Source organism: Anguilla anguilla, chromosome 4, assembly GCF_013347855.1.
Source record: "Anguilla anguilla isolate fAngAng1 chromosome 4, fAngAng1.pri, whole genome shotgun sequence".
NCBI classification, from domain to species: domain Eukaryota; kingdom Metazoa; phylum Chordata; class Actinopteri; order Anguilliformes; family Anguillidae; genus Anguilla; species Anguilla anguilla.
The window spans coordinates 54,768,059-54,795,311 of record NC_049204.1 but is presented as its reverse complement, the minus strand read 5'-3'; the positions used below and the strand labels follow the sequence as shown (position 1 = coordinate 54,795,311).

Sequence of the window (27,253 nt, the reverse complement as noted above, 5' to 3'; positions counted from 1 at the left end):
TGAAGGGCCCTCAGACAGTGCATTTCCTCCTACGCTGATTTCTCTATGCCAAATTCCTTTGCTTAGAATGTCATAAGAACATGGACACTATTACTGAAAAGCAAATACTCAAATCAAGATTAAAATAGATTAAAATCTGCTACAGGCTTTTAATCATTGAGTTATTTGATTAATGTGATAAATACAGGCACAGATCCCTAGCAAAGGGAAGCTATCTTATTACTCTCGTTCTGGAACTAGGGCAGAGCATCTGTTGCAAACTGATATACTTTCTCACACTGCTGAGGTATGGTACACTAAATTTCACAGCTCTAGCAAACCAATTTGACATTAGTTTTATTATTTTCCTGGTCACAGCACATTGTAAGAGATAAGTCTACTGCAGGTTTCAAATGTACCCTAATTTTATCTTTTGGTACAGATAATTCTGTGTTTTGAGACTTGTCGCATACATGCAACCACCAATATTTAAATCATAACACAAGTGAAATATCAACTTGAAATTTTTCAGAAAAGGGTGTTTTTGTGATTGATCTAGATAAACAAGATTATAAGGGTGAAGTCCCAATACAGACATAAAAATGATATGAGTCTGCAATAATACTTTTCTCTTATGAAAGAGCATATCGGTACTAATATTAAAAATTGAGTCAAAACAAGCTGCTTGTTTATATTCTAACAAAGCTCAGTCAGTGCACTACCATTTGTTCCTTGAACATCTGGTGACTCACCACATGGCTATGGGGAGTGTGGGAGACACACCCAACCCAGTCCGCAACATCCGCATAACTGACAGGGACTGTAGTCCATACCAGTGGTCAGCTCAAAATGACAGAAAAAAACTCCTCATTTGTAATGGTAGAGCAGAAGGATTTTGAACCCATGGAAGCAGAATTTAAACCCAGACACCTCATTTAATCAGTTCACCTACTTAAACCCGATGAGCATCAAATTAAAAAATAAAAACCAAGACAGTCTTTAATTATATTATACTGTGGTGTTTTAATTAGTCTTCACTTAACTATTGACAGTATTATGTTTTTTTAAAAACTATTTCTAACTAAATGTTTTATAAGCTCTTCTGTTGGTAATGGAACATTTTACTGACAGTTCTTGACGTGTCAGATATAGTTACCTTTAAAGACACACTATCATATTTATGGAAGTACTGGCACTATTAGAGGGCAGTTTAGCCTGCGCATTTTCTGGAAACAGAATAGAGGCTGAGGTTCATGCTATTCCTCACTCCCGTTTTCCCTCCTCATTGTTTGAATGTCCCAGTTCCATTTTAGAGCTGATCTGATGTGACACATGACGGAAGCTACACTTGGGGAGCAAAGGAGAAAAGGGAGAAAAACAAAAAAAAGGGGGGGGGGGAGAGAAAGAGAGAGATGGTCCTACCAGTCTCACTGACTGACTGACGCACAAGCTACCGCCCACCCTCCTCCTCACCCCACACCACAGCTGTCTCTGTACCCACACAGCTGTCTCACTCTTTTTCTCTTGTTTGCAAATGTTCCACTGAGATGCCCGTAGAGGAAATATGACTGCGTTTATATCCGTAATTACATTTCCTAAAACGGGCAAATGAGCAATTAGACATCCTGGTTCTCCTCAAAAACTGGCATGCTACAAGTCTGTGGAACAAATGGGCTATTAACAGAAGATGGTCCACTCCACTTTTATGAATTGGAGGAATCATAGATCATAAGTAAGAAAATACAATCCTGGAGAACAATATTAAAAATAAGACACCAAGATAGATACCAACATGTTTGAGATGAACATTTATTTACAATGTCAAAGGTATTCATGTTCAACTTTGTTTCCATAGAAAAGATCTAATCTGGAGACAAACTTGGATAAACATATACTGACAGATCTAGGGATGAGTTAAAAAAAAAAAAATCACTGCATAAACAGTGTACAATGAAATGTAATTATTGCTTTAGAAATTCAAATCCAAGTACTTACCGTAAGCACGGTTTGGGGTCATATGTGTGCAATGGCTTTTTTTCTTTTTTAAACCGTTTAATTAAAACGTACTCTTGAAACAATATTAGCTTTAGTTGTATATACATATATTTAGCCCTTCCCCGAACCAAATCTTTACTATTAAACATAAACAACACACACTTTTAGAAAGAGACGGCATCGAACAGCACGACGGTCAAAGGAAAAAAAACAAAAAAAAAACAAAAAACAAAGCGAAGAGGCTCTGCGCAAGTCTCGCCGAAACTTTCAAGCATGGCACCAAATGTAAAAAAAAATCTGAAAAAACACAGCAAAGTTCAGTCTGTCATAGCTTACCCATGAAAACAAAGCAGCAACGTTAAAAACAAACGGACGACTGAACGAACGAACAAACAAGCTTAATGAACGATGGAGGTTTGGCTTAATGAGTTCAGATCACGAGGAGGGTTTAAGGAGGCGTTTTTCGAAGCTGGGCTTCGCGGGGCTTCAGTAGATGAACCCTCCGGGGACCTCCTGCAGGGCGCTGAAGGGCTCCTCGAATTTGAAGCGCTTGGAGACGGCCTTCTGCTCAGGGGTCATGGCCTCCTTCTCCGACTGCGACTGCCGGCACTGTCCCAGGGTGTAGGCCGCCACCACGATGAGCTCCTCCCTCACTGGGCCTTCCTCTTCGTCCTCTTCTTCGTCCTCCTTGGCGGGAGGGGAGGCAGGGCCGTCCGCCCCTCCCTCCAGCCTCTCCTTCATCTCTCCCTTCCCCTCGGCCGGCTGCTGGAGCCAGGGGTGCTGCAGACACTCCTCCGCAGTGGCCCTGTTTCTGTCGACACAGGCACGCAATCAGTTATGCCGGGGGCACACTGTAAGGGCAGAGCTCCACAGACAAAAGCAGGCGGGTGGGAGTTGGGAGAGTCTGCTGTTCTTCTGGGGCGCATTAAAATTTGTAAAGTATTTCCATTTCACTGGCAAGGAGTTGAGCTTTTCCAGCTCGTAAACTTAGGTCTACAGCTGATATTGCAGAAGCAAGGGAACATGTTTACAAGAGCTGGGCAGCCATATTAGATAGTACTGAATAAAAAAGGGTCTAAATAAGAATCAATCATTTATCTTTATTATGAATAAAGAATATAAGGTAGATATCCAACTAATCTTTGGTCAAATCTAGGAATCCTGTATTTGTTGTATTCAGAGTACAGTGATTTGATACAGTGCTTTCAACTGAAAGAAGTATTTTCGTTCTTTTCTGCAAAACACAACATAAAAATTCTAAAGTTTAATGTTCAAAGTAGCCCTGTGCCACAGCGAACTGAAGTAAAACACAGGCGTAATTCTGTGGAGCTGCACTCACTGTGGCTCTTTAATGAGCAGGGACTTCATGAACTCAATGGCAGGCTGCTCCAGCCCCTCCAGCTCCTCCTCGGTGTAGCTGATGTTGATTTGGGAGATGTTGAGGAAGGTTTCCTGCTTGTCGTCTCCCAGAAAAGGAGACGTCCCTGTTAGCATCACGTAGGCTAGCACTCCGATGCTCCTACCAGAGAGGGGGACACACAACACTGTCAATCAGGACCTGCAATGGGAAAACTATGATCTGTGAGCACTGTACTCTATCTAGCCCAACATGAAGTGCAGTTTGTATCACTGTTACTGGTCCATTTACTCAGACTATCTATATATGTAGCGGTGAGGAGTGAGCCATCGAGTGATACAGTAGATTCATCTGGATGAGTAGCAGTCTCTGAATGACTGAAAGACATCTCTAAAGGTGGCAGAAGCTCATTCAACAACAATCATGTGATGGGAAGTACTCATTGGGGCTCTGGAATCATTTGGCTTGCAGGCTCCGATCACAGGTTTAAAATCTTAGAATGATTCCACCGACTAAGAATGCTGTGGAAAACACTGGAAAAATGATCACTGTCAATATTGCGAGCGGGCTCCCCACCATGCACATAACCCAATCCTTCTGTTTTTGCCTGACAGGTGCTGGTCTCCACCACGGCTCTCCCCACAGCCATATGGACCTGATCGCCTGCTTGAAACGCTCCATTTTATTACACGCACGTTGCTCGCAGATCTCCCTTTGATCAAACCCACAGCAGTGGCACTGAAGCGTAATGCAGAGCGCATGACCGGTCACACGTCCCGCGCCAGCCAATTAAGGAGCGGCACGAGTGAAAAAAGAGGGCCAGAGACCCTGATGTGGGCGGAGCAACAGCAGCAGGGAGGAAGTGTGCTGGCCGGATTCACACTTGGACAGAATGTGAGGAATGTTCCAGGCAGTAGAAGTCTAATAAACATATTTTGCAGCTTCCAGGATTTGTTTTGAAATGATCATTTAAAAGAAACGGTCTGATTCCAATTACAAGGTCTATTTTAGGATTTCGTAAGGTTTTAATCACAGAAAAGGAAAGTTATAAGTGAACGTAAGTCTTACCACATGTCTGTTGCTGTACTTATTGGCTCATAATTCAAAATCTCTGGAGCTGAAAGGAAGAAAACAACAGGTGTAAAACTAAAATATAATTCATAAAAACAAGCAAAACCCAAGCCGAATACTGCATGATTTTAAGAGACCATTTTCTGCTCTGTGCACATCAGTTTATTGCAAGAGTAGTACTAAGTAGCATTAGTAATGACTTCTAAATACACACAGTGCATTATGTGTGTCACTGTATTCATATGGCATTACTATGCAGAGTTAGACGTGTGCTTTTTAAAGCCCATTTCAGTTGTGCACATGTGCATTTATTAATAGGGTATTGCAAAGCAGAATGAATGTCGTTTTTTGTCACTGTATTCATAGGGTATTATTAAGCAGTTAGCGGTGTCTGTTGGTGCTGCACTCACCCACGTATTCTGGGGTCCCCATGATCTCTCGCAGCTCCTGGGTACTGCTCACCATGCGGGAGAGCCCAAAGTCCACTATTTTGATGTCTCCCAGAGGATCCACGCTGGTCAGGAGGATATTCTGGGGCTGAGGAGGCAGGACAGCTCACATGTCAATCATCAGGCGGGCTTTGCCCTAAACGAATCCACAGCTGTGTGGCCTGTTTGGTTTGGCACCACCTGCACATGACGGGTGTGGTATACCATTCTAATTTTGTGTCTTACTGTATATCAGGCTTGATCAAGTTTTGAGTGGAGATTTCTGTAGAATGCAGGGGCAATATGTGTATGCTCCAGTGGACGTTGTATATGAGACAGGCGTGAAGGCAGGAAGGGGTAACAGTGGTAAAAATACACACCTACAGCCTCGTCTGCCTGTGGAACAGCAAGCATTCGATCACGGTTTGTATAAATATCTAGCTCTGCGCTGACTAAACACAAGCTGGTTTGTAAAAATAAATCAGGGTTTGATGAAATTGCCATTTTGTATCAATCCCTGTTTGGTAACAGTGACGGAAAAGGAGGAATTGGGGTGTAGTGAGGCCACATGGCCTGGTTTTGGTTAGCCAAGCCCTCCCCGGGTGTCGCCCCCCCCAACCCCCCCCGCCCGCTATGCTCCTCATGCGAGGGGCAGTCAAACGTAGCTCCGCTACGAGACGCGTGCCCGCTCCTCCGGCTGACCTTGAGGTCCAGGTGCACCACGTTGCTCCTGTGCAGGAAGGCCACGCCCTCCAGGATCTGCCGCATCAGCCGCTTCACGTCGCCCTCCTTGAAGGCCTCCTCCCGCTCGGCCACGCACTGGTTAAAGATCTCGCCCCCGGCCGCGCTGTGGGGGCACACAAAAACAGGACCGGGGTCAGCGCGCGTTGCAGAGGTCAGTCTGCGGCTCTCTCCGTCCGCAGTTCCTTAAGCCAAGTCCAACGGCCTGGCTCATGCAGCATCCACTGTGGCTTTCAGTGGGTCGGTGGATTCGGTGGGGAGAGAAAGCGGAGTGGAATTTCACTTTAAATGCCATCTTCCAGCCTTTGGGTTTAAATTATTTCCATTTCCACTGGCAGGAGCTTGAGCGTTTCCAGCTCGTAAACGTAGGTCTAAAGTTCACACTGCAGAAGTAACGGGAAGGGAAAATGTTTACAAGAGCTGGGCATCCATATCGGATAGCACTGAATAAAAAATATAGTCCAAATATGAAAACAATCATTTATCATTCTTGTGATTAAAGAATAAAGGTAGATATCCAACTAATCTCTAGTCCAATCTAGGAATTCTGTATTTGTCTGTTCTATTCACAGTATAGTGCTTTGATTCAGTGCTTTCCACTGAAAGAAGCACTGATGGCTGCTGAGGCTGTGGAGCTAATATCACCATTCTGAACTCTGAGAACGCACTGGATGCTTTTAACCGTCCTTTTCTTTTCCTGACTGCTTGGTACTCTGGTCCCGATTTCCACTGTTTTACATTCGGCGTGCACTGCTCAGTGTGGGGATTAAGTTCACAGTAAGCCAGGCTTGCCATTTCCTCTGTACCATACTCAAAATACAATTTCCCAACCTTCACAAAAGCCAATCCCCTGCCAGTTTATGGCTGTGGCTACAACATCGAGATGAGGTAGGGCTGGACCCATACCTCTGAAGTGAGCCCTTACGCTTCCCTCAACACATACACACACATGCATGAACGCAGACATAACAAGTGCAGACTTAAAGTTTATGCCTGACGCAATGTGCCCCACAGTGAATGGCTAAACTTGGAAAAGGGGGAGGGTTTGGATCTTTGATGTAAGGGGAGGGCAGACGTGCGGTCTGGCGGCTACCTGCTGGGAGGACGAGCCAGGCCACGGTCTGCTGCAGGTTGCAGACAGTCAACACACAGAGCTCCCTGAGAACCAGGGCCTCTCAGCACCACAGCATCTGGGCCCGCGTGCTCCCAGCACTGGAATGATGGGTGTGGGGTCTGAGCTAAACACACAGCTACAAGGAGGCCTCTGTTTCCCCTCCGACCAGCCTCTACACCGGGGCTGGAGGAAACCCCTGCAGTTCCAGCTCACTGCCTGCAGGTGTCAGCGGAGGGCAGCGCTGTGTCTGGACAGTGACCGTGAGGGATTGCCCAGGAGGAACCCCCCAGTCAGGCTCTTACTCTGGTTCCTGCAGGGTCAGTGTGGAACACCACGCTGAGGGTAAACACTCTGAGGGGGCGCAGGAGCGCTCTCAGTAACACGCTTACAGCTGTGTTTGTGTGCACTACGCAGCGTGCACTTTGATGTCTATTTCTCAAAGGGGCTATCCGAATCGTCTCCATTCAGAGGTGGTCTTTAGTTTTAAAAAAAGCACGCTCAGTTAGCGTGCCAGTTTATGTCTGACGCCGCTGAAGCTAAGGAGGCTCTCTTCTCAACAAGACGCAGCAGTTGAAGATTCCAGCCTGACATTTGCATGTGATCGCTTCGCCAAATCCCGAGCACCGCGCTCGACCGGACCGGATGATGAAGGCGGTAATTTGCGAAAAGATATCGAAAGCTTAAAAAGGCACTGAAATATGTAAGCGCTGCGGAGCAGGGTGGGTGGGGGGGCTGGGACATGTGGAACGGATCCTGAAGGTTTTTCTGACAGTTTCTTTGAGCGCATGCAAGACGCGGAGAACGCTGAGAGTCCGTCTCCGCGTTTGGCAGGCTGCAATTATGGCCGAGCGCTGCCAGCCTCCGACAGTCTAAACACAAAACGCAACGGCAGAGGGAAGAGAGAGAGAGAGAGAGAGAGAGAGAGAGAGAGAGAGAGAGGAGCTGGCAGCTCATAACTGGGTCAGGGTTTTTTTTTGTTTTTTTTGGGAATAGCCCGGCGGCGGGGGCTGGGCGAGCCCTTTCCTGGTCCGTGGGCAGAAACGTGCCGGGCGTGTGAGAGGCCGCTCTGTTCTCTCCGAGTGTGGGGACGCGAGGCACGGAAACTTCCCCCCCCAGGAACGCATTTTTAGACCAAATGCTAGGGCGAGCACTTCTTTTGCCTATTTTTAGGATGTTCAAACCCAAGACACCTAATAGAGGCAGTTTTAGCTTGTGAGCTTTGTTTGAGTGATTACAGGAGAACTATGCTAAAAGAAGCCATGGTTATTCTACAGACTATACACAATATTGTATATAAAAGACTTGGTGGGGACTTACATTTAGCCTCAACTTTGTATGCACTTCAATATGACACAATAGCACTTTAATATAACACAAAACACAAAACTTACTGAGACTTGTGTTGCTGCTTTGAATGCTTTTACTTAGCACTCCTTAAACAAGGGAGACATTCATTCACAGCAGCGCAAAGTGACCTACGCCTACTGTATTCCATTAACAGAAGACTCGATGAACTCCTCAGTCTGTGGTGCCTTCCTTGTCTGCTGAACACTGCAGCTACTGCATGCAAGCCCCCCCCCCCCCCCCCCGATGAGCTCCTGCCCTCTCACCAGGCTAACTGCTGAAACCTGGACTGGCTTGTAAAGTTCACAGCAGGAAGCGCGTTATGGTTCTACACCGCATTTCAAACTGCTCATAAGATTTTATTTGGATCGAGAGGAAGCAAAACAATGGCATGGGAGCCATTTTAAGGGTTGGATGTTAATAGTCATGAAAACGTCTAAGCAAGCTTTAAACACATATATAGGAACATTTATTTCGCAATGGGCATTGCGTGCACTCAACTGTTCAACATGAAATAGGATGAAAGGTGTCATAACAGCTGAACCATCTGGCTACTCGTATCATATCAATCATATTAAAATATCAGTAACTTAGCACGCAATGCGTAATTTCAATGATAGTGTCTGCGTCACAAGTTTAGCAGCCTTTCAATGTTCAAACAGACACATGCACATGCGTACCCGCACACATACACACACACACACGCACACATACAGATCCAGCACAGCAGCTGGGAATTGATCCATCTTTGATCTCCGATGCAGATCCATCATATGCTATCTGGGGTTCCTCCACCAGCCCACCACGGTGACCTCAATTTTGCATTTAATTCCGCAGCACCTCCAGCACTCTGAAGCTCTGAATCCATATGCAGAAAAACGCCTGAGGCCACAGAACCACAGCCCCTCCACAGCTGAGGCGTGTGAGGTGGAATGGAGTGTGTATTTGTGTGCATGAGTGTGCGAGTTTAAGTTAAGCTTGTGTATGTGTGTGAGCATGTGTGTACTGTAAGTGTGAAAGACTGTGTAGTGTAGTGTGTGTGTGTGTGTGTGTGTGTGTAAGAGACATTTTCTGGCATGTCTGTGTTTAACTGTGGTGGGGTCTGTGTGTGTGTGTGTGTGTATGGTGTATGTGCATGTGTGTATGTGTGTGGATGGTGTGCGTGTATATATGGAGTATGTGCATGTGTGTGTGTGTGTGTGTGTGTGTATGGTGTGCGTGTGGTGACGGTGTGTGTGTGTGTAGAGTGTATGTGTGTGTATGTATATAGTGTGTGTGTGTGTGTGTAAGTATATGGGGTGTGTGTGTGTGTGTGTAAGTATATGGGGTGTGTGTGTGTGTGTGTGTATATACAGTGCATGTGTCTGAGCTGCAGGGAGTTATGGAGCGTTGCTGGAACAGACCCATCCCTCTGGCTCAGGGAGTAATGTGATGGAACGGCTGCCCCTCCCCCTCCCCCTCCCCCTCCCCCCTCTCTCCCCCGCCTCCCCCCCTCCCTCCCACCTCTCCCCCCCCCCCCCCGCCCTGCCGGGCCAGCAGCCACGGTCCTGGGGCTCACGTGCCCGAGCGCAGCACACTGACACAATGAACTCCCGACTGGAGCCCTGAGCGCCAGGGGGCCACGCTTCAGCTGCGCCTGGATAGAGGCTAACCGCTCCAGCCCCGCTCCAGCCCCGCTCCGGCCCCGCTCCAGCCCCGCTCCAGCCCCGCTCCAGCCCCGCTCCAGCTCCGCTCCAGCCCCGCTCCAGCCCTGCTCCAGCCCCGCTCCGCGAGCCCAGACCGGCTGTCCCTGCTCTCACTTCCCACATCCGCCCGCCCACACCCATCAGCCGCCCACAGCAGCCTGCTACAGGCAGCTGTCTCTGCCCCTTCCCTGGTCTCCTGCGCTAGATCATCATAAGGGCTAAATGCGTTCCGCTCTACTTCCCGCAGCAGCAGAACTGCTCCATTATTCCTGGTGAACACTACTGACAAAGCCAATCGCTGGCGATGATTTCAGCCTTCTGCAAAGGCATTCTACTTTTATTACATGTCATTTTTATTCTCCCTGCCTGTGCTCTGTTCACAGATAGAAGGCAGAGTGTCTTCTCTTCAGAAGAAGAAAACAGAAGCCTCTTCTGTTCTCTTGGATTAGGTGGCCTGGAGATGACTCTTCATACGTCACCTAACAACGGCTCACTCAGGCAGGTTCTAGGACACCTCACAAGCTATGTGTGAGCAGTGCCTGATCAGCCTATAAACTGTGTGAGCAGCGACTGATCAGCCTGTAGACGGGATTCTTTTCACGTGCATGCCCACTGGGGGGCGCCGTCTCGTACCTGGCACCTTGGCTCGAAGTTCAGCCCGCCTCTCTCCCATAACCTCCGTCTCAGGAGAAACTCTAACCAGGTGCTGAATAATTAGGCTGACCTTTCCGGACGTGCGTTCCAGAGATCGCTTCCTTACTGGTTCTCTCCTTCATTATTCACAGCTTTAGGGCTGCTTTAAAACGGCGAGGATGAGGAGCGTGGAGCGCGCGATAGCTGCACGCGATAGCCGCGCGCGATAGCCGCGGGGAGGTACCAGCTGCGAACAGCAACACGCGACACGCTACACGCAGCGGCACGATCCCTTTCTAGGTCACATGCAGAGCACAATTAAACATTGAAGTGCCGGGCTAAAAAAAGAGCCACGCGGACGTGTACGCAGTTTTATTTATTCTGCTCTCTTTCCCAAGCAAGCTGTGCTCATCCGTTACACTGTAAATCGCTCCCTTGCAAATTCCCTAAGTGCAAAAACACCTGGAGCACGGGCACGGCGAATGCGAGCGCGGTGGACGGAAGGACGTTTCTGCTGTAGCTGAATTCAGACCCTTTCTCTGGTTACGGGCTGGCCCAGATAGCCGCGGTTGGGATGCGTTTAGCGGTTTAGCGCAGTGGGGCCTGGGGCTAGCTCGATAGCGGCCGCGTGACCCCGCGGGGAGGCACGGCTGCAGGGGAAGTCCGGGGCTGCCAGCTCCATCACACACAGCGCGTGCCATTCAGGCCTGGGCGAACAGGGAACGACTGAGGGCTATCCAGCGTGAAGCGCGCTGCCCTGAGTGACCCTAGCGCAGGCCCAGACTGTCTGAGCGCAGGAATTCAGGAGAAAGACCAGCCACATACTGCTGTACAGTATTACACACACCCACACACAAAGCTATGCTGGCATATGCACATATACAGCCTTACACACACTGGCACATATACAAAAAGAGTATGACCACATGCACAGGCATGCACACACAGAAGCACATGCACACTCGCACTCACTCACACGCAGAAGCACATACTCACCCACAGGCCACACAGAGGTGCTTTGCTCTGCCAGTTATACAATGACTTCATGCTGCCACATATTAAAATGCCATGTACCCCAGTTACGTTAAGGGAAAAACTAGGCTAACATTACTAATTAGGCTAACATTAACCTCATAAATCATTTAGGCCTGTAGGACATGCACGTATCTGTCCTTAAAGGAAGCCACAGCAACCCGTGAAAAGTGGCATTCAGGTCTTACACGGGTCATACAACACAAAGACGCCCCAGGTATGCTGAGCACAAGGTGTCCATGACAACTGTAGGGCGGTGCCGTAAGACCTGTGAGTGTGCTCTAATCCCTGCCCTGCCAGGTTCAGTGTCTGCAGCTGACTGGCAGAAACCCAATAAGCTGCTCCTGCTGTATGAGCAGGATCCCACCCCCGCCTGTCATGTGGGGACGGCAGTATCGGACATAGCCCCCGCTCAGCCGGGCGTGTGGGGTGTCAGAGGGGGCTTTAGAGCTGGATTACTGGCGCTATCTGCTGCTACTTGTCTCTGTTTGAGGAGTTGAGTATTTGCCCCATAATGCTCGCTGTCCGCTCCCTGTGACCAAGCAAGGCTGAGCTTTGGTTTTTTGTGAACCGTTTGGTGGACGACTTGAGTGAACGTTGAAGGCTTCACAGTATTACCTGAAGTCACAGAGTTTGCAATTTCCACTGGCTGTCATAACAGTTGGATAGGAAAGACGCCCATGTGAAAAAATAGTATACTAAGCATACTTGATATAAACCTTAATTATACTTCAAACATGCTTCAAACAAGTATAAAATAGCATACTTCAGCTCACTATTTGGGATGCGATTAAGTTATGCATGAATTTCTCCCTTCACACTAAAACACTTAGCGATAATGAGATGAAAGGCGCAGTACATTATTAATGTTATTATGATGAGCGTTATTAGCTGGGCCGGGGGATACTCACTACTCCAGCACCAGGATCATCTCGCTGGCCGTCTCGTACACCTGGTGCAGGTTAATGACCCAGGGGCTGGCGGTGGCCAGCTCCAGCACGGCGATCTCGTGCACGATCTCCAGTCGGCAGTCCTGGCCCTTCCTCCTCTTCCTCATGAACTTGGCGGCGTACTCCTTCCCCGTCTGTTTCTCCACGTACTTCTTCACCACGGCAAACTTCCCCCTGCCCAACGCAAGAGGGTAATGTAGAGGATAAACAGATTCCGAGCATGGAATGCACACAGTTATAGGGACCAAATGTAAAACAGACATGAACTTTAGATTGAATTTCATTAGCACAAAGAAATAAGTAAAATAAACGAGCTGTAATTTAACCACAGTTAATTTGGCTCACTGCATGTGGCATTATTGCATGCGGCATGCGAGTAGAACATCTTGTTAAAAACCCAGTTTCACTGTGCTTTCTCCCCCACTTGCTTGCAGTTTGACACACACACGCACACACACACACACACACACACACACACACACACACACGTGCACACACGGTCCAGAGGACCCTTTCATCGCACATGTAGAGTGGGGAGACTTGAACTCAGGGCTGAAGGCTGGGGGGGGGGTGAGGGAGGGGTGAAGGGGGGCTGGTAGGGTGAGGGAGGAGGGGGGTTGGGGGGGGTGAAGGGGGGCTGGTAGGGTGAGGGAGGAGGGGGGTTGGGGGGGGGGTGAAGGGGGGCTGGTAGGGTGAGGGAGGAGGGGGGAAACGGGCACACATTTGTTATCACTGGAGCTGAACATCCCTTTGTCTCCCCGCATTTCTGCGGGATGAAGTCATCTCCAAACCCAAGTTGGCCATTCTGCCCGCACAAGCGCCTGCTTTGTAGCGTGACCCACTTCTCTGGCTGGAAGGTGCGCGGGCCCCAGACTGCAGTGGAAGTGCCCGGGGCCCCTCGCTAATAAAGTGCTGCATTAAGACCCGCTCTGCCTCCTGCCTCCACGCATTGTTCAGAGTCCCGCGCGCACCGCATCGATAAGCGATGCGCGAAGCTAACGTCAACAACAGGTCGGCCATGGAAAGGAGCTCCTTTGTGTGCAAGGGAATCGGCTGTGTGCTAGTCGATCCTCAAGCCATCGGGAGCTAAACTCAAAGCGCTGATTTTAGAGTTACGGATTCAGAGCTGGGAAAACTATTTAAAGCAGCTCTCAGACTCAAGGGAAGTTTTTCTCCGGGTCGTTTGGAAAGGAAGAGAGAAAAAAAAAATCTCATCCACTTTTCTTTCCTTATATTTCATGAGATTTTCTTCTGTTCGTCGTGATTTAGCATCTTGGAGAAGAAAACCGACTGGACAAGTAAAAAAAAAAACCCATTTGAAATACAAGATGGCTGCGGAGAAGTTTATGACTTGACAAATCCCTGGTTAATCGCTGGACGCGTGTGCTGTGTATGATTTACCCATCCTGGAGCGCGGCGAGCACCCTGGTGGATAATAAAGGCAGCGCTGACCGCTGCGCCTGGAGGAAGCAGAGCGCGCACACGAGATTTATTATTAGGACCCAACAAAGCTCGACCAAAGAAGGGCTCTTTGCTTTCCTTTAAGTGTTTGCCAAGCTGCTGCGGGAGCCACTGTAAACAACTGCGGAGATGGTCCCAGAAAACGAGGACCTGAACGTCCGCTTTGGGACCACGGGCTTCGCTGAACGTCCCAGGTCCAACCTTCAGGCTCCTACCCTAGTACCCTAGTACCCTACCTTCACCTGAGATATGACTTAGTGTCAACATTCGTTTGGGGGTGACTGTTGGACCGCCACTGCAACGGACCGCAGGGACGTGTTCACAGACATGAAGGTGACTGCCACCAAGTCTGAAGGGCGGAGGCGGAGCCAGAGAAGGAAAGAACGGCTTTCATAGTAGCGGTGTCCTCAGATAACTACCACTGCAGCCAGCCATCCCAGAACTGGAGCAGCACACAATAGCCTAGCAGCAACCTTCAGATATGGAAATAAAACAAACAACAGCGCGTGAAAACAATACGGAAAAGAAATCTTAATGCGGGAGCTCTGATCCTCCTCCAAACGCTGGGGAGGAAGTGTCACGGAGCAACGTGACCGTGAGCCGAAATACAAACGGCGCACGTGGGACCGAGGGCGGTCACATCTGAGCACAATTACCGCTTCTCCGGTCGTCACGGTCGAAACCATCCTCCCCATTTCTTTCTTAAACATCCAAACGCTCCAGTTGCAACGGAAATGATTGACTGCGGAAAAAACGGCCAAGACTACGCGAAACCAAATAAATCAGCTCAGCCGAATGAGCCGTTTCCCCTTTTGTTACTAAACTCTTCTGGTGAAACACTGTAAACGCTGGTCTGTGGACCTTTTTCCCCACGTTCAAGGAGACGGTTACAGAAAGGGAGGCTCACACACTGTTGATCCCCTTCTTCGCTCCAACACTACTACTCCCACGGTGCACGCTGCTTTGTTTATACTGCCTAGTCAGGTGACTCCATAATACAAGAGTCTCAACCAGACCTCAGGATGTTTCTGGAAGGAGCTCAAGTTGCTGATATGAGAACAGAATAAGTAAAATATTATATTATACTAAACTAGCAGTTCACTAATTACCAAATCCGTTTAGTATATTACTAATAAACTCTTTTGGTAATTACAGTACCAATGGCTTCCTTACAATGGTAGGATTCAGTAAGACTCCAGCTGGGCTGTTCTATTAAACAGTGATCATTACAACTGCCTTGGTCACCTCAGCTGAATTGTAAAACATGCATTTACAAGATAGCAGCAAATATCATGCAGAAATGGGCAATACAGATCCATTAATCACAAAAACTTTCATTTTCACAAATATTTAACTATATTGCTTTGGCATTGGAGAAATGGAAAAGTGATTTAAACACCGGATCAGGAACAAAAGATACAGGATGGTATAACTCTTTCCAATGATGTTATGCTCACCATACACATGAAACATGGGCCTGTATAGTTTCAGGGTTCAAGGAGAAGCATTACATTCCAGCCTCAAACCTGTCCAGCCCTAAATGTATTTACAACCCGCAGCTGTACCCTGTGCCTCGTTCACTTTCAAAACTATGTTTCTTCATTCCACGTTCAAAATTCCTTCACCTTCAGCGTATGTGGTCTTCAGCGTACCCTGAACAAGACCTCAGCCTATGAAATTCCATGAATCCTCAAGCCTTTTTGGGGATGAGTTTTTTATTGTTGTTGTAAAGTTCTGTCACATCCATAAAGCCCGGTGTGAAGGCCTCTGTGATGTGCATGGCGTGTGTTCGTGAGCGAGCGAAGATTGGAAGCACCTGAGGGACAGACCTGAGGTTCCCAGAGAAGCTCAGAGAGGGGCGTGACCGCGGGGGGGAACGCTCGGTAACGTGGGTGTGTCAGACGAATTACGCTGCCGCTCTCACCGCCAGCGTGCCTCACATACCCATCATACAGCAGAGCCAGGGGTGTGTGTGCGTGTGTGTGTGTGTGTGTGTGTGTGTGTGTGAGAGTGAGTGTGTTTGTGTGAGTGTGTGTGTGTCATGTGTGTGTGTGTGTGTGTGAGTATGTGTGTGTGTTTGTGCGTGTTTGTGTGAGTGTGTGTGTGTGTGTGTGTGTGTGTGTGAGTGTGTGTGCGTGTGAGGAGGCGATTAAGCCACCTGGGAGTCAGACAGGCTGCTGCAGAAGCAGGGCCCCTTGCCCAAACAGACTGAGGACAAAGAGAAAAAGTGTTTATATGTTGAACTTGGCTTGGCTGGTATTGGTTCTAGAGGAGGTGGATTTGGTTTGGCTGGTCCTGGTTCTAGAGGAGGTGGATTTGGTTTGGCTGGTCCTGGTTCTAGAGGAGGTAGATTTGGTTTTGCTGGTCCTGGTACTAGAGGAGGTGGATTTGGTTTTGCTGGTACTGGTACTAGAGGAGGTGGATTTGGTTTGGCTGATACTGGTATTAAAGGAGCTGGATTTGGTTTGGCTGGTACTGGAACAATCAGTAAAAGCTCCCAGAAAACCATCAAGTTCACTGTCAAAGAGCTACAATATCCAATGATGGAAGGATTAATAAAAAATTCACTCATAAAAGTTAGTACATTTACTACATTTGAGCTGCCTGGTTTGCAATCAAAGAGGTTTTAAGCTCTTCCGTGAGAGTCGGTGATTAGTTCCTTTGAAATAGTGGGAAAAATTACCCTAATCTCCCACTACGGTATTTGACAACAAACAGAGCACACAGAACCTTTCTCTCTGATTTATTGTTAATTCAGCCCATGCTGCCAAAAGATTGACTTCATACGACCTGAAAGGAACGAAGAAAAGGCCCTAATCTCCTTATGTAAAAGGAACCCAATTCCACATGGGAGCAGCAGGATGTGGGTGCGGACTCAAAGCCCGGTGGCCATCTCGTCGCGTCCGCAGCTTCCCGACCGTGAGTAATTGGGGCTTTTGAAGTGAAATGCTCAGGATGCCTCCGATTTAATTCTGCATGAAGTTCGTCAAGTCACAGAAATCAGCTCTGCTCTGCCGCTACGCAAACACAGGCTAGGCCAGCGCCAGGCAGAGCCTGGAACGTTCTACGGCTCAATCCTGAAAATCACGATGACTGGCGTAAACATTGCAGGACCGTGTACCTCTGCCTGTTGGTGCAGAATCACTTTCTCTCCCAGAGCAGGGAGTTCAGACTAATTTGTAGTTCTGAGGAAGAGCAAAGACATGTTTTAAAGTAGCAGATACTGTTGCGGCACCCCTTTGACGTGATGACTACAGTGTGCTCTTTAAAAAGCTGCAGCCCTGGTCTGTATCAGCGCGTTTGCTAAGCCACGGGCCTCACGCAGACAGCGCCCTCAGAGAGATGTGGCTGGGTGGCTTTCGTATGCACGGCGCCTAGGTTGAATGGAGGTCACAGCCAGTTTCAGCAGATAATGGGACAGTTGGGAACGAATGGCTTTCTGCACACGGCCATTACAAGGGCAGATAAGCACTCGCTGAAAACGGCTTCACGCTCATGAAAGAGAAACTGTTCGAATGTGCGGTGGCTTATTTCTTCACAAAGCGCAAGATGCTTAAAAGGAGCTCCCTGCCACTGGGTCTGTAGGTTTAGCCATTAACTGCAATTTCCTATTCATAATCTGTCATGCTCCGAGCTTCCTGTCCTTTTCTCATTGAAATTAACGGACGGCTTTATTTCAATACGCTCTCTGCAGTGGCAGCCATCCAAGCTGAAAATGTATTTAATATAATAAGGGTGCACTGGCGTCGCTCCAGTGTTGTTTTCCTGCCAAAAGCTGAGTCCTCCCTCCTCTATCAATGGACTCCACACAGAAGCCTCGCTGGAATTCTAAGCAGGCCAGGAAAGCCAAATTCACTTCAACTGAAAATTGTACTGTGTATCCTGAAGAGAAATTTCAAGAATGAACATTTCCTGTCTTTTGATTAACTGTGGGGAGGTATGTAAGCAGAGATACTGCCTATACTGATCTGTTCTCTTCACAGATCTTAAATCAGTGCACATTTACAGTCTTTTTAAAGATTAAGCCTTGCTAGCTCTGCATCCCCTGCATGTATTGCTTTGAACTCTGACCCACAAGGAAGAATCGCACCGTGTCCAGTACAACAGTGAAAAACACACAGATAGAGGGTCCAATGGGTCACTGTAAGGCATACAGCAGTCCTGATAAATGTTGACGAAGGGGATTACACTGGCAGAGTCACAGCAGCCTACAGTGGACTGCACTTCCACACTGGCCCATGGCCCGTCCAAACGGCCAAAACCGAGCAGCGTTTTTGAAGCTCACCTCCTTGCTCCAGTGCGTTCAGCTCCAGTACAGGTGTTTCAGCCGCCCGTTTTCATTTAAGTCAACGGTAACAATGTGGGAAAAACACAAAGTCAATCATTTTTTCCACAAGAAAAGGTAGTTGTAACAGGTGTTTTTTCTACGCCTAATGGTTTCCCATAAGCCGATCTGTTAAGTCATTGTGCTATTTAAACAAGACGGTAACATTTTGTGGACCTGTCCTGTCCCGTGCAACTCATTGGCATTTCCTGGTAAATCATGAGCGGTCATGTCATCATTGATTGGCTGTTCAAGCACAAGCCTCTGCTATATAGAATCTATAATATGTAGAAGGCCTCTGGAGTCATATCTCCATACCTATAATTATGAGCAGTCCCCACCCATTCTGGCACATCCGTGAGAAAAAGCAAGGCGGAACAGTATGTACATCACAGTGCATATCACATACTCTATTCACAGCCACTTCTGTTCAGAGATAGCGACTGCATTATCAGAAGCTATCTCACAGTGTACTGTTAACCTCAGAAGACATCTCATAACTCTGCTCCCCATGTGAGGTAATCACAGTGCTCATGACATATCTCATAAAAATATTGGGGCCTGTGACACCTCACGCGCATAGTAAGTGGCATTTCCCATCAGCCCTCCGATCACAGGTTGCCCTCTCCACCACCGCGAACGATACAAGGTCTCTGCTCTTCCCCAAGCGAGCGAATAAGAGGGAAGCGTGAACAGCAGGAGGTCATATCAGCCTGCATGGTGGGGTGGGTGATGGAGAGCTGTGGCAGATGTGGATCTGTGATGTGCAGTCTTTCAGGCCGCTGTCTGGGGGATGAGAGTGGCAGATGAGGCTGGCGTCCTGTGGTGGGCGGAGTCTAAGCTCAGGCGACCCGCTCGCTCCAGCTGTCTCTGGATCTAGGGCACGGGCGCACGTGTCTGAATCTGACTGTCCTCGGCGAGCGTGACCAGTTCGCCGCGGTCTGACGCCAGCGTGTTCGCGGAGGAGGAGAATTTGCGAAACGGCTTCAACGACCTCACGCTATCGTGTCGGCCACATTCTGCCGTCGGCCGTTTTCGAGACGAGCAGTCACTGCGAGCCTGCGATGGAGAAAGAATTAAAAGGGTGAACGAGCCTTTCGATTGTATAATCCCTCACATTCTACACTCATCCGTTTGAACAATAAATCACATTCTGCTGCGAGGCCCGAATTTCACACAAGTGTGATTCTGCACAATTATTTCCAAGTAAGCGTCGTTCTAAGAGAGCGACATCATTCAACAACAAGGGTTTTTGGGAATTCCCCTACGTGCCTCGTTTCAGAATCGCAGAAAGGCTTCTCAGGTGTAAGACAGGCACCGTCAAACAAGCTGTGAATCTCACAGTCAGCAGTTGTGAAGACAGAGTGGTTAAAGTTGGACCTTGCTGCTCTGACACAAGCTCGACCGGCGAACAGTAACAACATGGGACGGGGGTGGGGGGGGGGGGGGGGGGGGGGGGGACTGGCCCTCAGCTGAGACAGGACGGCCCTGGGCTGGGACAGGGCTCCTTTTCACTAAATGCCTGGAGTTGTTCATCAGCTCTCAGACTGTTTGCTCCACGGGCCCATGACATCGGGGAATAATGAGTTGTGACATGTGACCCTCTGGGGAAGGGGTCATCCATTCACACGGGCCTGGGGAACACCTCGGGAAAAACCATCATCGGAGCCGCATCGCGGTGCACCATTTTTCAGAGCTGCCCGTGCCTTTTGAATGCCTTCTCCCTGTGCCGCACGGTGGTGGTAATCACCCACAATATGAGCCTTCTTCAGCAAAGGTTCGCTCATCCTTCGTGTGGGGGGGGATAAATAAAGCACCGGATAAACTAGGCCGTGCTAAACTGCCAGCTATTCAGTATATTTTTATACACAAGACACTACACATACCATAACGCCCTGGGAATTCATTACATTACATTACATTATAGGCATTTAGCAGACGCTCTTATCCAGAGCGACTTACACAACTTTTTACATAGCACTTTACATTGTATCCATTTATACAGCTGGATATATACTGAAGCAATGCAGGTTAAGTACCTTGCTCAAGGGTACAACGGCAGTGTCCTTACCCGGGATTCGAACCTGCGACCTTTCGGTTACGAGCGCAGTTCCTTACCCACTGTGCCACACTCCGTCCCGAATTCCATTGTAAAGGCACACATTATAATGCGGTATTTACCCTCCCGTAAGATATCCACTCCCTCTAAATGACCGGTCTTAATAAATTCACATCAAAAATGCAGGCTAAACTGCAGATTAAATCTGAACCAGAAATGTCAGGCTTGGTGTCGAAAAACTACAACAGCTGCAGCAGGGAGCGACCTTGACTTTTTTTTTGTGGAGTCAAATCAACTTAATTAGATTCCTTCAGATGAGAGGAAGTATAGCATGACAGTCTCGCCCAGTGTAACCGAAGCCTTTGATGGGACTGCTGAGCGGAGTTTTTTTTTCTTTTCTTTTTTTCTCCGCGGACGGGGCTGGATAACAAACGTGGCTTTGACGCGACTCCCCCCGTTTCCGCGGAGCGCAGCAGATGTTGGGCCCCCACTGGGCCCCGGCCCCGGCCCCCGACACACAAACAGCGTGAAAAAGTGGAGCGATGATGTCATGGTATCCTGCCAGCCTGCCAAACACAGGGGGCCTTTCTGTGAGTCCGGGGTGTTCGGGGGTGGGGGGGGGTTAGAAAGGGGCCACTCTGCATATCCGACAGGCGCACACAGCCCGTCCGCTGGCTGGACCCCACGCGAGCCAGCAGATCGCTGAATGGAGGGTGAGAAATTTTCGGCTGATGACAAAACGCATTAGAGGGCGGGCGAGAGCAGCGTGTGGCCCCCGCTGCCTGCTGTAAACATAGCCCAGAGGAACGGCCGGGGACCGTGTCAAACTCCGAGCGCTCTCAAGCACGGACCGCGGAGCTTCACACGAAAAGACGCTCGGCCAGACCCCAGCGGTGGAAAGGGTTCTCAAACACAGATGAAGGCTGCACTGACATTACAGGGATTAGACAGCTATACGTTCCTCCAGCTATACTGTCAGCATCAGTGTACCGCAGCAATATACAGCATTAACCTACATTCTCATTAAGGGGCCGTTTTCTGTACTGTATATGCGCAATGCGAACTTCTTTCATCTTAAGCTAAAAGTGGGCTACTGCACACATAACCCACAACACCACTGTGAATATATATATATTTTTTTTACCTTTTCAAGTATCAAATTTACTGAAACTCAGATAAAAACACATAGCCTAGCTCTATTTATAGTAATACAAGGAGACATCCAGGCTACTATACTAAGGAAACGGATGTAGTTTTGCAGTGTTTTTCACGAATCTCTAAATCTCAAACATCTAAATCTTTTAGTCCTATTCTATTTTAAGCTGCAAGGGGAATAGGTAGCCTAGCATTTTAATGAATCCATGCATCACACAACAGCACACTGAAAGAATTTTGAGGCCTCTTGCTGGAGCATTCCAGTTTTGCAGAACACACTGTGCTGGAAATACAGGCTGACTCTCAGTTTTGCAGTGATAGCAGGAACTGCTGAGTGGGACTTCTTAAGCAGCCATGTTTTGAAGCTCACAAAGATTTGAAGCCATGGTCAGAGTGAAGGAATGCAAGTGCCCATTAATGCTGATTAGTATTCGTGCTGTTATGCTCCACATTTATTGACTATAAATGGGTCTTCTGTGCCTTTTTAGTGTTCCTGAGACTATGATGGTCTCTGCTTCTGTAATTCACTCTGAATAAGTGAATCTTTCATGTTTGAAACCAACAATGCTTACTTTTCAGAGACTGTAGTAAATCGAGCAGACTGTTCAAGTGACTCCTCATTGATCTATTGAACACTTACAGCTCAATGTCTATCTTCTGGATGGTTGGCACCCTCTGATTTATTTATATTTTCAATATAGGCCTACAATGTACCATAAAGTGTTATATAGGTCTATATTTTCAGCACAGTCTTATTCTTGTTCTCCTCTGCTCTCTCCATGGTGCTGACATGACCTGTCATTGACTTCATCAAGCACCCAAGTTTATGGAAAACTTCAGAGTTTACTGCCACATTGCAGACCTACAGTATGGTGTCATTACAGTAATGGTAATAGGTGAAATACAGTTGATAGGGAGCTCATTTTAGGTTAGCACCTTCAGTGAAATAATTTGTGGGAAAATTATGTAAAAAATGAAATTTCATACATTTTTCAAAAACACTTAGAATTACAGCTTCACTCGATTGTGTAATGCCATTGGCTATCCCCAATTCAAAAACTTGCAAAGGGAGGGAAATAAATCTTTTAGGTTCTCTCCCACTTGTTTATATCCACTAATTTGAATTTACAACCTTTCCATGTGCTGCTTTCAAATGGTTCCTACTTACACATTCAGATTATATGAGGGCTCCATTATCTGAAACAAATTAATAATGATTCCACAGGACATAGGCTAAACTACCTTGATTCAAACTCACTTTAAAATATTATTTTCAATAAACACGAAACCCAATAGCCTACTATAAATATATCATCATGTATTCATCATCAGGGATTTATATTTTGCAATATAATATATTATATTATATTCTGCAAGTAATAGTGTTTAACATGAGCCAAAAACTATAGACCTAGGCTTCACATATTCAAAAATAATGTGGTAACCACATTCACTAAATTAACTAATAGCTCATTATGATATACATTTTTTGCAGGCAAGGAAACCATCTGCTTGAAATAAGATATTTGACTAAAATATTAAGTTTAGTTGGCTTTCCCAAGTAATTCCTGTCAGCTTTCTGTCTATGCATAACTTTAGAACACAGTCTAATACCAATAATATCCTGTCAGTTTTGAATGTCTGGACTATATGTCCCAGGTTTTACCCCATAAGCCTTTCAATTGTGGCGTACCGCAAAAACGATAGGGTAACCTACCTCTTGTGACAGTACGTAGATTGCTTTTTAAATTAAGTTTCTTAAGGTAAATTCTTTGAATAACAGGCTTCCTTCAAAATAATATGTACAGCTGAAAAGCTATTTACCGCCCAAGTGTGTTCTGCCAAATATCAGCACACACCTATTTCAATTTAAAGGGAAATTTACGTCTTCACACTCAGAAGGAATCTTGAGTATTCACTGCAGCTGCCATCAAGCAAGATGTGTGCCACTGATTTCCAACAGGACCTACTGAATTTTCAGAACAATCATGCCTTCCTTACAGCATGGTGTACAGAATTATGGCATCACTTTTTTTTTTAATTGTGAAAATGATGTACAACAGTGAGAACCAAGTAGCACCTTCAGGATAAAGTGATCATAGCGCAGCTACTGGCATTTGTGAGCTTTTTAGCAAACGCATAGTGTGTGCACGACAGCAATCAATTTGCCTGATGCAACATCAAACTGTGCAATAAAGAATTGGCTCAACTCTCTGAACTCCAGACCACAGCTAGACCTGTATGCTTCTACTCTATCTACTTGATTGATTGTTCATTTTTTGATGCTACTCCTATCCTACTCCTGCCTGCTCTGCTCATTTAAGTTCAAAGCAGTCGTCTTATTCCTCGCATATGGACTGAGTCCCTCTAAAAGGAGTGATGGAGGCCAGATATCCCTTGGACTTGTGGGGGTTTTAACCTAAGCTCCATGTGCCACAGCAGGTGCTTCACTTGACTATTTAGCCTATATGGTGAGTGTATCTGAAAGGGGAAAGATAACTGAGCTTACTAACAGCACAATAAATAATTACTTTGCTTGTATAAGGTTTGCTGTACATTAAAGGAGCATCATACATGGTTAAAGGGCAACAAGCTATAAAAAAGCTAAGCCACCAAACTCCCTCAGCTCCCTAATAATGCCACAATTCTGGGAATGAGGGTACATAACAATCAGAAATCTCGCTGATAGCCATTTTGTGCCAGTAAGAGGTACCACCCATTAACGAGTGAGAGCTGTCTCAGCTCATCCTCCTGTCTTTGGTTTTATAAAGTGCCTCACCAGCAGATAAATCAATAACGTGGAGTTTATTTGTCTGTAACTGAACTTGCGAGTGGACTTCTTAATTCTAATCTAATAGCCCCACATCACGGAAATCAAAGGCTGCATTTGCCATGACTGTATTAGGGAACTGCTTCTCCTACGTGAAATCGAAAACATTAAGAGGCACACAGCTGAAGTATCCTTATAGGCTGTAGCAAATTTTAGCTGAAAATGGCTTCCCCTGTGGAACAGTGAAGAACACAAGACGTTCTTATCAGTTTAATCTAATACCAGAAGACTTTAATAAACGTAGGTTTCCTTGGGTACATAGTGCGCAATTCATAAAGGTGAGTGCAGTGTTTGTTTTGCCACACTGTAGTTGCATGCTGGAGTGCACAGTGGAAAAGTAGAAAAAACTGGCAAGCATATCGAGCGAGTCAAGGTTAGGTATGTTATGTTCACTTCCCAAGAATGGCTGTTTAACTGCTAATGCTTAATGAATACAACACATTTTTAAAATTTGTAAGTTCTGTATGTTTATTTACCAAGACTTCCCATTAGATTAATCTTTCCTTTCTTTTAATGAGGATGGGGTGGGGGGGTGGGGGTGGGGGGTGGGGTGGCTGGAAGAAGCTGGAACTCTTAGCACCAGAAGCACTACTAGCACTTGCTAATGTGAGGTTCTTATCCAAATCCTTGTCTTTTTGTAGTCATGGTATATTTAGATGTCTGAGGCTGATCTTACAATGTCGAGAGAGGGAAATAAATATAGTTGTAATACTTATTTTCTGATAAAGTAATAAAACTATCTGGAATTAGCCTATGACCTGTCTACTTGTCTACAACCCAATATGACACAGAACGTGGGTTTAATATTTTACCAAGTCTACTGGTTCAATGAAAGGATCAACCAAAAGAACAGAATACCAAAACACAGACACATTTCAAAGACCAAATTGCATGTCATGATTATAAATTAGCATTCAATACAATGACACTTGCCATGTGTACAGTGCCATTAAACGGATCCCAAAGCACTTTACAGACAAAGAGTGGGCTCACCTAAGAGTCAGTCAAGTGACAGCCATGATCCATCTAATTGTATGTGCTAACAGAACCGGTAGGAGGAATGCTTTTGGAACTTTTTATTCCACAGTTTTCTGTTCTGCCCAAACTAGAATACCTCTTTGGAACTGTAGGCTTACCCCATTTCTGAGACTATATTGCTAAATGAGGTGGGGAATATCCTGCCGACCAATGCCTTCCTCCCTAGAGGACACAACAGCCAATTATACAGCTGAAGGACAGCTAGCGCTGGAATTTTATCCAGACGACCGTGCTCACCTGGATGCAGTTACAATGCAGCTCGATCTGCCAACAAATTAACCCAGTCAGGTGAAATTTAATCATGTTAGCTAGTGTGCATGGTGAAGAAAACGTCGAGAAAGGTATGCCTGTTTCTTTCAGTATGGATGTGTTGTGTTGCGATCCATTTTAATCTGCAAAAACGAAAAGTGCACAGCAACCACCGCTACACTTAAATATGTGACACTGATATTACAAATAGGATCACTCCTCTTGAAACACCAGCTTGGCACGAGCAACAGTCAAATAAGAAAGCACTTAGCTACTGTAAATACAGCTATAACTATAGCTAGCTATTGGAAAAGCTTAAGTTATTGCATAAATTCAATGACACTGACATCCCAAACTCCACCGCGATGACATAAATTGCTCATTTTAATTCCTGGAAAACAGTGACGATAGGCCAAAGGGAAACATTCGATTTCTTTGCACTCCCAAGAGATAGAAGCAATTTCAGTAGCGAGTCGCAGCAATTGGCATTTATCCAAGTTTTTCCACCGTCGGACACTTAGTTTATATCGACCACATATTATAAGTTACAAGCAGGATAATGTTTGTTATAACTATATACACAAATGCAATAAAATATTAGTTCAAACAATCGGAGTCTGTAAAGAGTGCAGTCACAAACTTAGAGACAGTGTTTAGCTAGCTGCATGAAACGATGACAGGGTTTTCAGACAGCTAAGCTATCTAGAAAACTGCAAGCAATGAGTTGCTAAGCTACTGTCACTACGACCAGATGCTACTGTTGTGATTAACTTAGACTTACCTGCCAAGCTCTTTGCCAGGGATAAGACTGTAGTGTTCATTAAATGGCTCGGTCTTGATTGGTGTTTTTATTTCAGAAAGTAACCCAGAGCGAGTCTGGGTCAGCTCGGCACCTTGACACCGTGTGCGACTCCTTGTCTCAGAACTCCTGGGACATTCGGGGATCATCACGCCGGTTCGGTCCAATTTATCTTCTATCGGCTCTGGCGCTCGTGTTGATGAAACAGCACGAAATGCTCTGTCCACTAACTAGCTAGCTATTGTTACTAGCTAAATGAATACAGGAACCCTTAACAAACGAGCTAACTAGCTAGAAATGTCGTAACGCGAACGCATTTCTTTCTAAACTTTTAGCAGTGCTGTAAGGAACGCTGCTTGTTTTCTTCAGTGACATTAGTTTAGCCAAATGTTTCCACGACCTGTACGCTACTACCACAACAGCAGCCTACCCCAACGGTCTGAGTGAGCAAAGCTAAATTAACTTGCAGTCAGACTCTTACTTTGCCTTCCGTTACCATGGAAATACGCTTGATTGACAATCTATCCCACCAAAAAGGGTGGAGCCACAAAACTACTCAACAAAGCAATGCCAGATCTGCTGTAATTGTTAGTGCCGTAATTGCTTTAAATAACTCAGCTGACTCACTGTGCGTTAAGAACTATCTCATATAAGGAGGGAAGCCCCGGGATAGTCTACCTCTGAAGGGACCGACATCGGCCAAACTATTTCACCGCACCAAGTGAACTATTTAATTTTCACCGGGTCAGATGCATCACAAGTTACTATATGGACTTACTACTCATCTCGTCATAGGCAGGTCTGTGTGTACGCATAATGGAATTTACACTGTACAACACACACTCACACACACAACTAAGTGATAATTAACCTGCACATTTGTGGTGATGTTTTACATATCGAGCTATGGTTCCTGAATTCTGCCAGATAATCCTCGTACCGAATAATTTGTTGTGGCAGTAGGGTGTCTCCCCCGCCCTCTGCTGGTGAAAGAGAACACAGACATGGT

General features: G+C 46.6%; 1 protein-coding gene across 1 annotated transcript; it reads right to left on the bottom strand.

Moving 5' to 3' along the window:
• Positions 1–1,772: 1,772 nt before the first annotated feature.
• On the bottom strand, positions 1,773–26,847 carry stk17a (serine/threonine kinase 17a). The gene is made up of 7 exons (XM_035412404.1): positions 26,227–26,847; positions 12,291–12,503; positions 5,533–5,677; positions 4,813–4,939; positions 4,400–4,448; positions 3,314–3,493; positions 1,773–2,785 (listed from the first exon to the last, which is right to left on the bottom strand). Exons 1-7 carry the CDS (start codon positions 26,391–26,393, stop codon positions 2,461–2,463), a joined length of 1,206 nt encoding a protein of 401 aa, XP_035268295.1. The 5' UTR covers positions 26,394–26,847; the 3' UTR covers positions 1,773–2,460.
• Between the last annotated feature and the right edge of the window lie 406 nt (positions 26,848–27,253).

Excerpts from the sequence above, each read along its gene's own strand:
- stk17a (XM_035412404.1), bottom strand. The coding sequence starts at position 26,393 with ATGATCCCCGAATGTCCCAGGAGTTCTGAGACAAGGAGTCGCACACGG. Across the intron at positions 5,678-12,290 it reads ATGATCCTGGTGCTGGAGTA|CGCGGCCGGGGGCGAGATCT; the intron begins GTGAGTATCCCC and ends GTGCCCCCACAG. Across the intron at positions 3,494-4,399 it reads AGTACAGCAACAGACATGTG|GAGCATCGGAGTGCTAGCCT; the intron begins GTAAGACTTACG and ends CCTCTCTGGTAG.